Source organism: Helianthus annuus, chromosome 1 (genome assembly GCF_002127325.2).
Source record: "Helianthus annuus cultivar XRQ/B chromosome 1, HanXRQr2.0-SUNRISE, whole genome shotgun sequence".
NCBI lineage: Eukaryota > Viridiplantae > Streptophyta > Magnoliopsida > Asterales > Asteraceae > Helianthus > Helianthus annuus.
The window spans coordinates 5,604,026-5,616,824 of record NC_035433.2 but is presented as its reverse complement, the minus strand read 5'-3'; the positions used below and the strand labels follow the sequence as shown (position 1 = coordinate 5,616,824).

The 12,799-nt window shown below is 34.1% G+C and overlaps 1 protein-coding gene across 1 annotated transcript; it reads right to left on the bottom strand.

Annotated features, from left to right (window-relative positions):
* Positions 1–243: 243 nt before the first annotated feature.
* LOC110929115 (nodulin homeobox-like) lies at positions 244–11,506 on the bottom strand. Its single transcript, XM_035980903.1, has 18 exons — positions 11,480–11,506; positions 7,308–7,433; positions 7,031–7,195; positions 6,507–6,590; positions 6,280–6,408; positions 5,601–5,810; positions 5,315–5,434; positions 5,132–5,227; positions 4,913–5,050; positions 3,831–3,959; positions 3,686–3,773; positions 2,803–2,916; positions 2,403–2,472; positions 2,187–2,250; positions 2,046–2,135; positions 1,076–1,450; positions 964–998; positions 244–517 (listed from the first exon to the last, which is right to left on the bottom strand). The coding sequence occupies exons 1-18, from the start codon at positions 11,504–11,506 to the stop codon at positions 244–246; spliced, it is 2,334 nt and encodes a 777-aa protein (XP_035836796.1).
* Between the last annotated feature and the right edge of the window lie 1,293 nt (positions 11,507–12,799).

The window sequence follows — 12,799 nt, the reverse complement described above, 5'->3', positions numbered from 1 at the left end:
AACTTTGTGATAATGTAGATTAAATTTTCCGACCCGGGAAGTTCGCGGGTGATAACCTAGTATTCTATATATGTATCACAAATACACTTTGGCCGAGTTTCAACTTGTTTTCTTTCTAGCTAACTTTTTAAGTTTTACCCATTAGGAAGAAAAACCTGAATCCACACATTCATAGGTAACCATGTAAGATTAACGCCTCTACAATATATGCACACATACATGCATAAAAAGGTTAATCTGTCATCAAGGCAACTGCTGCTGGATCAAGACAAGCTGGCTGGAATTCCACAACATTCTTATTTCACAAGAAACCGATTGTGCAGCCGACTTCTTGAGTTCTTCAACATCTACCACATACGAACTTGATTCCACCAAATTTTTTCCAGACCATACACCTTTGACTAGATGTATGGTTCCTTTACCAACCTCTTCTCCTTTGTCATCTATAAGTATAACATGTTGTCCAACCTTGAATTTAGCAGCTGCACGTACTAGTTTGCCCTTGCGGTTACTTAACCTGTTAAGACGTAAAACAAGAAAGACAACTTGAAAAAACTATGGTTGGTATATGCATGGGTTGAGTTGGGTCGCGTTATGTTTTATCTATAATGGGTCGAAGATGTAAGAAAACGGGTCAAGGTTGCTCAAAGTGTATTACTAATTATGAATAGCACTCCTTAACCCCTTTATTACAAAAACAAGATTATTATTGAAATAAGAGATGACTGAAACCTTTAAATCACATTTGACACACTAGCTTTCTATTAAAAATATGAAATTTTAGACGAAAATTATTGTTTCGGTTCAACCCAACCCGTGATAAAAAAGTTTATCCCTTTTGACCTGTTTTCCAACCCAACTGACCGGTCCATTTTTTCACATACATAATTCAGTGTATTTCAGATTCTAGACTACCATAAGATGATATTCTAATCAACAAGAAAATAGGACAAGCTTTCTTACCAATTCTTCAACTGGTCAGCAGTAATTTTTGAACCCTGCAAAAGAAGATGTTAAACTTAAAAAAAAAGAAAAAAAAGAAAAAAAAAATAAAAAATATTAATTTGTTACATACATGACGACTCAATTCAGCGGCCCAACGTTGTAAAGTACCATCACTCTTCTTCATAACAGGATGATCAAGTAAAGCCTTTTCAATAAAATGAATTTGCTGATCATTCATTAGGGTCCTTCTCCTTTTGTTTTCCGGTCTTTGCTCACTCTCCATGCTTCTGAACTCTTCAACATTTTGTATGCTATTAATGGGTTCAGTGTTTTGATCAGTAGCATCTTTACTTACATGATTTTGGCCATTTTCATTGCAAGCCAAATGATCAACTTGGACTATAGCCATAGTTACTGGTATGCCCTCGTCATCGTTACCGTCATCCGCATTTGGAGATGGGCTTGGAGGTGTAGGCGATGGGCATTGTGCGCTATGATGAACCTCCTAAAAATGAGACTCAAACCGTCACAATCATAATTTTGATGAAGTTTAATAAAAATAATTTCTTTTGCCGTCTATAGGCGGAATAAATCAGTGGACAGGTCATGATGGTTAAGGTTAGATGACATTGGGTTGGCCCGAAACACTTTCTGTCGAAAATGTATAAATAGCTTAAAGATAATGTCACAAATGGTTAGCAATCCTCTATTATTTCAAGAATAACTTAATTTTCAGAACAAAATCATTTAAGATGTTTTTGCAAAAAAGTAATAAAAAAGTACTGTGGGTGACTTTAAACCCGTTGTTTTAGCCAAACTTTTTTTTTTTTTTTTTTTTTCACATTTTTGACCGTCAGAGATTAAATACAAGTGAATCAAACCATTCATAAGTAATTGGGCTCACTGACTTAAGTCACATTTCCTTTAAGATGCCAAATTAGTTCAGTGGTTTAAAAATCACCAAAAACAAGTATGTTTTATTTTAACTAATGCGTATTATTTTTAATAATAATTTTGTAATTTTGATATGTAAAGAGTATATATGAAATTCTAAAAAATTGACCAAGAGTGTTGGTGGGTCAACCCAACCAAAATTCGACCTGACCGAAAGATTCACCCGTTTTGCCAAGTATAAAGCTGTGTCTACCAATATTATTTGTCAGTTTCACATTTTCAGTTGAAATTAACAGCTATTTCACCAAAATGATTAAAAAGAAACAGACAAAAATGAATTATTTTACCATAGCTCTGTGGATATCGGTTTCTTGAGCTGCAAGTGGTTGCTCCAGTTGACTAATGAACCACCTAAATATAAACAAGATTTAAATGAATTGATCAAGCGATATATGATGTTTCTATCATACTGATATGCCATTTAATGTTCAATTATCCAATCAAATACAAGTATGTTCTCTGAGATCGTTCATAAGTTAACGCATACAGCTTTAAAGATTTACCTAAGGACAAGTACATCCTGTGCATTTAGGTAAGCAGGAGTCAAAGATTCGGCGTGATTTAACAAGAAAGCTGCAACACACAGATGTTATAAACAAACCACATTTATTTCTTTGAGAGATGGCATTTTCGACCCATTTACGTATTATGGATTGATCGGGGTTGTTATATTTTAAATGGGCCAAGTTAAAAATAGCTAAAAGGAGAACATGTCAAATATGAAAGTCGCCTAAAATGTTTTATTCAAAAATTAATATTATAATTATAATAGTATTGTTTTTATAGTTACAACTAACACTTCAACTATTTATAAAGAATATTATAACTGACCCATTACCAACCCAACCCTCTTGCCACCTCTATATTTTTATCAATCAAGAAAGTTTTGAAATGGATAGATACATAGGTTTCTGCTAGCGGCAGCTGTTCTTTCGGCAGCACCACCAGGTAACTTCGAAGATTCCGCTTGCAAGCACTCCAGAAAACCATTGACAAAGCGAGCATTTAAATTTTCTTCTGCACAAAGGGAGATATTAGTCAAGAAACATGCTAAATCAGTCTATTCAGATATTTTTTTATCATTGTTTAGAAAATAATTTGGGAAGAAAGTGTTTTGCGTCAACCAGTGGCGGAGCGGTATCCCAAAAATAAAAAAATTTACTGGTCAACAGAGTAGCAACAAGGTTGTTGGTGTATGGGATGATCACAATTCCGTGACGCTCTGTTTCTTACGTTGCCGCCCATACACAAAACAAAAGGATATTTTATTGTTTTGTGGCTTGGGCTATATTTGTCAATTGGATCTCTTTCAACTATATTATACTTAATTTGGGTTAACTCTATCATTTGGGCCTAATTATTATACAAGTTTAGTGGTGTAAAAGGTTTGGGCTTATAAAAGTTTGGAATTTTAATGAACTAAAGTATCCTATTAAATTTAGGGGTGTCCTCGTATTTGTTCAGGGATATCCTTTATATAAAACAGAAAAAAAATTACACTAAGAATACGGGGTTGAACCGTAGCCCGCGATACCCCTCCGCCACTGGCGTCAACCCAATCCAACCGGTACCAAAAGTACACGTTTTGTCCCTTTATCTGTTTTGACCATTAACAAATGCATATACGGATATATATATATATATATATATATATATATATATATATATATATATATATATATATATATATATATATATATATATATATATGTGTGTGTGTGTGTGTGTGTGTGTGTGTGTGTGTGTGTGTGTGACAAAAATTATTTTTATATAAAATTGTGTTCACCTTCACTTAAATCAGGAACATATGCAAGATTAGCTAGAATTTTAACAAGTAAAGATGATCTCTGATATGCATAAGGAGTTGGAGAACCCTGAAAGTTATGCCATGTAGAATGTTGGACATGTGACTTAGATATTAAACCCAGCACCAGTCCAGCTGCCGATATGGAATCAAAATCCATATCATTCTCCTCTTCAATGGGCTCATGGTCATTGGAACACCAAGTAGATAAGAATTCTCGTTGAGGTTGTAGAAACACTCTGGTCAAAACTTCTGTCTGCGTGGATGTACAACAACAAATACAATTTAACAAATGCATGTGTATAATTAGGGAGGTGGCGGTGCTACGTGATGGTCCATGGTGGTTGGGTGACCACGCGTGGAACACCGCCGCCACTCATGGTGACCACGCGTGGTGGTGACAACGCGTGAATGTTTCAAATGTTACCGTTGGAGAGGGACGACCGTTGGTGAGTGATGGGCACCCCACCAAAATCCATCACTAGTGATGAAACCAACTTCAATGAATGGTGGAACATGATTGGGTGTGGTGAGTGATGGAAAGTGGAGCACCCTCACCCCCCTTAGAGTTGTCAAATGGGTGGTACAGGCTTGCCTTATGTGCAAACATAGTTTTGATCCAGATTTCATGATTTTATAGGGGGGGGGGGTGGGGGGTGGGGGTGGTCATCACTCATCACTCACTCATCACTCACAACATCCAATCAAGTTCCGCCATGTCATCAACCATTTTTCCATCACTCACAACCTTTTTTAGTGGCAATGGTCATCACTCACAACACCCAACAATAAACCCTCACACCCCCTCACATGTTCCATCACTCAAACCTTGTCACGCGTGAAGTTTTTCACGGAAACCATATTCTCACGCGTTGAACAATTTGGTGGCGGTGGAAAAATGGAAACCACCAAGCGTGGAAAACTTCATCACGGGAAAAAAATCCATCCACCCCGCCTCCCCTAAATAATTATGTGTTAGATATTATGTCTATAATGTTACAGTTGAATATATTTTAAAAGACTTGCAACCCGTTTAACTAGTTCAACCCATTTGTCGTGTTTCAATTTTAGATGAATCCTTTAGATGTTATAACTACCATTAGTTAGAGATAATGATGTCAAAATTTTAAAACATGGAGCAAAATGAGGGAAAGCATATCAATAGTAAGAAATCACACAAAAAAAGTAATTATAATTATATAAACTTACAAAGTGTAAGATTATGGAAGTTCTGAATCTTGAATCAGCAGAGAATATTTCGGTTAGTCGCATTGCATTCAGCTGCAAAAGTCCCCTTGGATGGTCTTTTAGATCTCCATCAAACATCATCTTTAGCACTTGAAGGACCTAAAAAAGTTTATATCCATAAGTAGAATGTCCGGTAAATGTACTTAAAAAGATAAGTTTTAAGTTACTTAAAAAGTCAACCTCAAAAATAGTTGTCTTAACTAACTCCTTGCTTTGAGTGGTGCTAGAAGCCATTTCGCAGAAAGATGTGCTTTCTGCTTCACAAAGAAGTAGCATCTGGAGAAAGAAGAATTGTAACTAAGGAAAAAAACCTTAAAGAAAGTGAAACATGATATAAAAACATCAACTAGTGATTGGGCTTACTATAGATAAAACTTTGGATTTAAGCCAATAAACCGTATTCGTAAGATATGGATCTTCACATTGCGATAGTTTCAAGGTGTCCTGAACCAACTGAAGAACAACACCTTCTCCACATAGCTCCTATAGAATCACAGATTCAGTCTTGTATTGCATGAGTTGAAACAGGTCGGGTTGTGCTGGCCCGAAACACTTGTGTTCAAAATTTGTTTTTTTAAAGACTTGGTCAACTATCAACTGTTAGACCCATTTGATTCATTTCCTTTTAAGATATTTCTTTTTATTTTACCTTGTTCTTAACAATGCATTCCTGAAATAACTTCTGTCTGCATGCTGATTGAAGAAACTCTAGAGAAGATTCACAAAGATGGTAGAGACAGTAGACTTCATTAGCATTAGGCCTCATGTGAGGGTCAATATGCTGATCAGGAAGCTTCGCTTGAAGAGAATTAATAACCACACGGAGAGCAGTGAAAGCCGTTGTTGTGAATTTATCAACCTGAAAAATCTTTGATCATCAGCCACCTCACATTCCATCAACAAATAATTCCAATACAAAAAAAAAAAAAAAAATACTAGAGGTTGCAAAATGGATGAGTTAGGTAACGGGTCAAATGTTTAATGGTGTTGTGCAGTTGAAACGGGTCAGTTTGGCATATAACTTATTATATAATTTGAATAATATCATTATTTAAAGAAATGATCTAAGAGGTTTTTTGAACTAAAAATCCAATTCGGGCAATTATTGACCCGTGTTCCATTTCAGTTATATTAAATTTTGGCAGTTTGACCTGATGGTAGTAAAACCTAACCTGAATCAACCCATTCAGAAGTAAATGGGTCAAAAATGATACATTTAAATAAAAACTAAAACTTTACAAAAATAAATTTATAAAACTTGCAATAGAAAAATCAAATCATCGAACTATAAAAAAAATGACTATAAAGATTTTAACACAACATGTCACCTTAGAATGTGCAAGTAGAACACGAGTGATATCTCGCCACTCCGAAGAAATCAACGCTTTAAGCAGATACATACTACTAGACAACAATGCTGAGTATAAAAGGACCATTTGGCTTGAACCACTAATTTTCTGGAACACCAAAGTTATGTTTCAGTTATACATAACAGAAAAAAAATATATATTAACAAAGTGTGCAAAAATAAAGTATGTAAAGAAAAGAGTTAAACCTCTCCTGACTGACTAAGAAAATCAATCATGCGAAATATCAAATTAAGCATCTCATCCTGTACACTCGTATCTTCAACCAAAACCTGCAGCAAGAAAAATCAGTTGCTGAAATGCAAAAGACAAATAATTTAAACCATCAAGAAGAACACACTACTAGAAAACTACATTTTTTTTCTACAAAAGATTTTTTTTTTTTTGGGTAAAGTACAAAAGGTTCCTACAAATTTCACACAACTCATTTTTTGCTACAACTTTCCTACAGTTTTCCGACAAACAAGAAAAACAAAAAAAAAAAAAACCCAAAACTTTTCCACAATTTTCAGACAAAATTGCCACACAATAAGTTTTTGTAGTAATTTTGTCAAAAAAATTATTACCTGTACAGGAATGTAAAATTATTTTTGACAAGTGTACAAACTTTAATCTACAAAAATTAGGTTGAGGGATTCTTTTGTACAAATTAAGAAAGTATGGTATTTACCCATAAAGAATATAAGATAGACTGAAAATTAAATTTACTAACCCGCGCAAGTGTTGAATGGTGACATGCAATATCACACAAAGTATGCAATAATCTTAAACCACTTAACATAGATCTGAAATGCTGCTGCTCATCATCTACTTTAGACGGTGCAAGATGTTCCATTATGTACTTGACAAGATGCCTTGCTAGGAATTCCACATCTATCTGAAGCATCAAGATGTTTATCACATTGACAAATAGACAGTTAGCAAGCAATACTTGAGGTGAAAAATTAATGAATTATTAAATGGTTATAAAAAAAATATAAACCACCAACCTCAAAATATGATCCATCTTGTTTAACACACTTAGCAATACCATTTTCTGCGTCGCTTATTAGTTTACCAAGATCTTTAGAACTTAAAACATGAAGCTCTTTGACGGCTAAATACAAATCAAGTTGCTGCGTATCAAAGTATTCCACAAGTCAGAATATGTGAACATCAATAAACTCTTATTGATAAATAAAAACGAGCCTGACTGTTATAACTTCTTAGTCACAAGCCTATAATTGCGATCATTTCGAATCTACATATTTTATACTCAGAAGAAAAAAAAAATTTCTTCATAAAATTGCTCCTATAGGTGCCTGAGAAAAGAGTGACTGGTGCTGTAATTTATAAGGAGAAGTTTGGATTCTGGTTTTGAAAGTGTTTATACATTAATTAGAATCAAATAATCAGTTGTAATATCATGATAAGTTGATGTTTAAATGTTTGGAAAAATATGATTTAGCATACTAATAGATGAAATGGTCAAATAGAAGTTATGTGTGAAAATGTAGCAATGATCTCAAATGGGGATAAAATAAATGAGTTCCAAAACACAAATCCAAACACCCCTATATACATAAGGAGGGGTGTTTACGATCCGGTTTTATGATTTATAAGGAGGGGTGTTTACGATCCGGTTTTATGATTTTTATGATGGTTCTAGTCAGGTTTTTAAAACATTGCTTAAACCAAGGGTTTTAAAGTAAATAAAAACACATATTTTTTAAACCGTATTTTTTTAAACCCCCTAACAAAAATTAACAAATTAAATGAAATACTTACGGGTGACATCTCCTCCCTGCATGGTTTTTTAGTACGAGAACTGAGAGGGAAGAACAAACAACAAATATCAGAAAACAACTACACATTTAAATGATCAAACAATTATAGTTTATGATTCTAAACAGTCAAAACTACACACCCTAGAGTTCTGTCTGACAACAATAATTAAACACAATTTAACAAAGTTATAGAAATCATAAAAAAAAAAAAACATTTTTTTTTAACTTGAGAACTGCTGGTATAAAAAGTTATTGTAGTTTTGGTAAATTTTAATCTAAAAGGAAAGATTATTAAAAATATAAATACTTAAAAAACTAACATATTTCATGTTTTTCCTTATAAAAGTCCTTTAATAATTTTAACATATTAAATCTCTTCGCGTGGAAATTTTGAACAAAATTGTGATGGTTTGCTTATTAATACCATGTGAGGCCAAAATTGAGATGGCAAAAATTGAAATGAATTAATGTTTTAAAATGGACACGTGAAAAGACAAAGTCCATTCCATATTTGTGTTCTCTTAATGATTTGGATCTCTTAATGATTTGGATCTCTTACCGGTTCAACACTTAATGGTTCAGACTGTTTATTTCATGAGCAGATGTCTTAATGGTTCAGACATTTGCCTCTGAATGGTTAAACCTTACACAGAGTCTGAATGGTTAAGACCTCTAATCTGATTTGGTCAGACATTTGCCTCTGAATGGTTAAGCATTATACAAGCTCTTAATGGTTCAGATCTCTTACTAGTTCAACACTTAATGGTTCAGACCTCTTACTAGTTCAACACTTAACTATTCAGATGTCACCAAACAGCCCCTTACTGTTTTATAATTCAATGAGTTAATAATAATATATGGTCTTTTAGAAACAATGAGATAATATATGAGGGTGGATGATGAAACTCAAAATAATAAACAAACCACTAAAACAGATACAATGGTTTGAATAAGTTTAATATTGTAAAAAAGTTATAAACAAAATATATTTGTCGATATCATAATGTAATTTGTTAAATAACGATTTCATGATTTTATCCAAGAGATACTTTTTTTATCAATTTAATATCTTAAAAGACTTTTATGATGAAATAACTTAAAAAATATGTTGGTTTTTTATTTGTAAAAAATGTTAATGAACTTCTATATGAAAAAAAAAAAAAAAAAAAAACATAATGTATGTTTGTTTTTTTAATAATATTTGCCTAAAAATAGGACTTATTTTTAAAAATATATAAGTTTTTTAATAAAATAAAATGATGATTTTGTAGAAATTATCTTTATGTAATATGATTGAATTAAAAATGTTACTTTATACAACTATTTTTAATAATAAATATTATTATTGTTTTTCTATTAATATTTTTGTAATGTGGCTGAAATAAAAATGTTACTTTTTAAAACAAAAAGAAGCAAGGTAACTAGGAAAAGGGGTTGTATAGAGACGTCTTTCTGATAAGTTTTAAATCTGCGATTTTATATTTAAATTACTACCGCAACCTAATCAACAAATGAAATTAGTGACTTTATACTTAAATTGTTGCGTGAATTTATAATCAGTTTTAAAATTAATATTTTTGTCTTTATGACAAGTTTTGAATCTACTATTTATATTTAAGTTACGCTCGTACCCTAATTAACAAATAAAACTAATGACTTTTATATCGTTTCCATATTTTCGAAATCTATCAAACAAATAGACCACAGATAATCAATTTAAATATTTGATTGCAATTGATAAAAAGATCAATTTCAGAAAATACGTAAATAAATGTTGTAAAATTTAATTGTTGATATAACAGGACAGTTAAAAGCTATCAAACTTGTTTGATGTGATTTTTGAGTCAGAATAATCACTACCAGTATTTAAATGCATATCAAAACATGCATAGATATGAAAAGATCAATTTTTGTTATGTTAAAACCTAGATTTAATCTGTTGATTTTGAATTTCAATTGTGTGATGTTTGTGAACAATTTAGAACGCGGTCTATTGAAATTGAAAAAAAAGGTCATAAATCTAGTGCAACATAAACATATTTAGAAAGTGAATAACTAATTTACCTTGATCCTTGAAATCGACTTGATGCAGGGGGTGGACGTTTACTCGGTCTAGCAGATAGATGTTGATGATTCATTCTTTATGTTGGCTTTCAACACACTTTTAAGATCAGTTGGGTTTGAAGATCTTGATCGTAAGAAAGTCGAAATAACTGTGCTATATATCACATCGTAGATTAATTTACTGTAATTTGATATGTGTAGTGTTAGTGTAATCGGATTCGTTCACACTGAGAAATTACAAAATAGTACATGTATTGGCATGTGACGTGCACGCAAGTCTCCTCGGATTTTAATTTATTGTTCTATTTTGGTAGAACGATGGACTGAAGTCCGGTTACAATAAACCTAAAAATTAAAGTGACATTTAAGGCATAGTAGTATGTATGTGGTAACATTTTCACAAATAATTTGAAGAGTATATTTCATTTTCGGTCTTTGTGGTTTGACCATGTAGGTCCCGGTACGGATCGTCGGACAAACGTGATTTCTTGTTTCGGATGTCGTAGCAAGTGCGGAATCCAAGCTACGACACAAACCGAGCAAGAGAATGTAATACACAATAAGATTCACCGTTTAACGATTTCGTGTAAAGATTTTAACAGAGTTTCGGAACAATATTCGACAAATACAAAGCTCACCAGAACTCTCTCTCTAGCTCATACAAGCTCTCATTCAAAACAAACCCTCTGCTGGTATTTATAGTCCATACCAGCAGAGTTACATCAAAACAGAAACATCATATTGAAATACAATGAAATAGACCAAGGACATCGACATACATATGTTTGTACCTCGAGATCACGAAGTTCATCGTCAAGTTATCACCGTCATGATACTCCAAGGTTTGTTAAGTGGAGATCATGCTTTGAATGCGATGAGTATGGACACATTGTCAAAAACTGTCTATATCTCATGAAAGGAAAGGCAAAAGCTGATGCCCCCATGGAAACTCTTACCGATCACGACCTGTTTCACCGAAACAAGACTTTCGGTTTCAAAAACAAAGAGAAATGAAATGGAGAAAGAAATAAAGAAAAGAAGTTGCAAAGGTGTTAAAACCTGTGGTTGTCCAAACACAAGTTGTTAAACCAAATGTTAAAAATGGCAAACAAAAACAGATTTGGGAACCAAAACCAATAATTGTTTCAGGGGGAGCACAATCATTTCCGAATCATCGGGAAATCGAAGTCACAATCCTCGATGATGCCAGACGACCCAAGTCAATGAAGGCTTGGGTCCCTCTTTCCAACTGATCTTTAAGTGAGTGTGAAGGATTTTCCAGGAGGAACTATTGATAGTCGTATGATTGTTGATAGTGGAGCATCCAGCACCTGATCGGCGACATGAAGCTCCGACATATTGTTAAATCAAGGAGGAGTTGTTGTCTTTGATGGAGAGAAGAAATGAAGAAAATGTCTAAAGAAGTAGTGATGATGAATGATGTTGAGAACTTTGACAAGAGGAAAAATGTGCAATAGCGCTGATTGTTCAAGGCTTTGACTGGGTCAAGAGGATAGATTCCACGAAATATACGCACCTGCAACACGTCTGAACCTTTCGAAGATTCAAGGCTTGTACTTCCTGTAGGTCCCTTTTCGCGGAGGATAACGAACCTAAACCTTGTTATACAAACCTACTAGCGAGTGCGGAATCCAAGCTAGCAAGCAAACCGAGTTAGTAGCAAGTAGAGAAACAAACACACAAGTTCACCGATTAACACAACTTGTATTAATGCAATGAGGGTTCGGTTACAAGCTCAATGTTTACAGAAGTATTCTATAAACTCTCTAATGTGTGTGTGAGTTTTGGACAGAATGCTCTCAACCTATCTCTCGGTATCTTTCTGTCTGTGTGTCTATCTGTCTGTCGAAACTCAACACATGCATGGGTATATATACCCAGCCCATGAATTCTGGATCGAAGGATCTGATAGATGGTCCGAAGGATCATCTATCGATCATAGTTCACACGAAAGATCAGCATGGACCTCGAAGGATCATCCTTCGAGGTCTAATGGTCGAACCATGGTCGAACCATATCTTTCGATCACCTCGAAGGATCAAGTGTATCCTTCGAGGCTATCCTTCGATCAGAACATCTTTCAACTGTTGTCCAAGTCAAACCGGAGGATGGTTGACTTGGTCAACTTACAACACAAATCAGGACATCGTTTATATCAGACCGAATACAGACAAAGTACAGACACAAGTGCACCAACAAACTCCCCCTTGGCTGTAGCTTTGTCTTTGTCTTCCAATAAATGTAGACTCGTCTTGAACTTCGACGGTCTTTGGTCTTCGAGTTCCCAAAACTCTGACGTCCTTACAAGTCTTCAATGTCGGAGGATCTTCAAAGTCTTCACGTCTTGAAAGTAGAAAGTGTATCAACAAACTACCCGTATCATGTAGGAAGTGTGTTGACAAACTCCCCCTTAACATAAGCTTGTGAAAAGACTTTATCTTTATGAAGTGAGATCCCTGTGGTGTTGATGATGGCCAGCGGCAACTCGATCATCTTCATCTTTTGAGCGCCTTCTCGTCGTGTCTTCATTCCAATGCTTGTCATCGACTATGTTCTCCCAGCCTTTAGAATCTGCACATGCAAGAAATCTAAACGCGTAATGAGAACAACTGCTTGGAATATAGTATAAA

Coding starts and splice junctions, on each gene's coding strand:
- LOC110929115 (XM_035980903.1), bottom strand. CDS start 11,506: ATGTCGGAGCTTCATGTCGCCGATCAG. Junction 2,917..3,685: donor TGTTCCTGATTTAAGTGAAG/GTGAACACAATT, acceptor CCCTTTGTGCAG/AAGAAAATTTAAATGCTCGC. Junction 999..1,075: donor CCGCTGAATTGAGTCGTCAT/GTATGTAACAAA, acceptor CTTCTTTTGCAG/GGTTCAAAAATTACTGCTGA.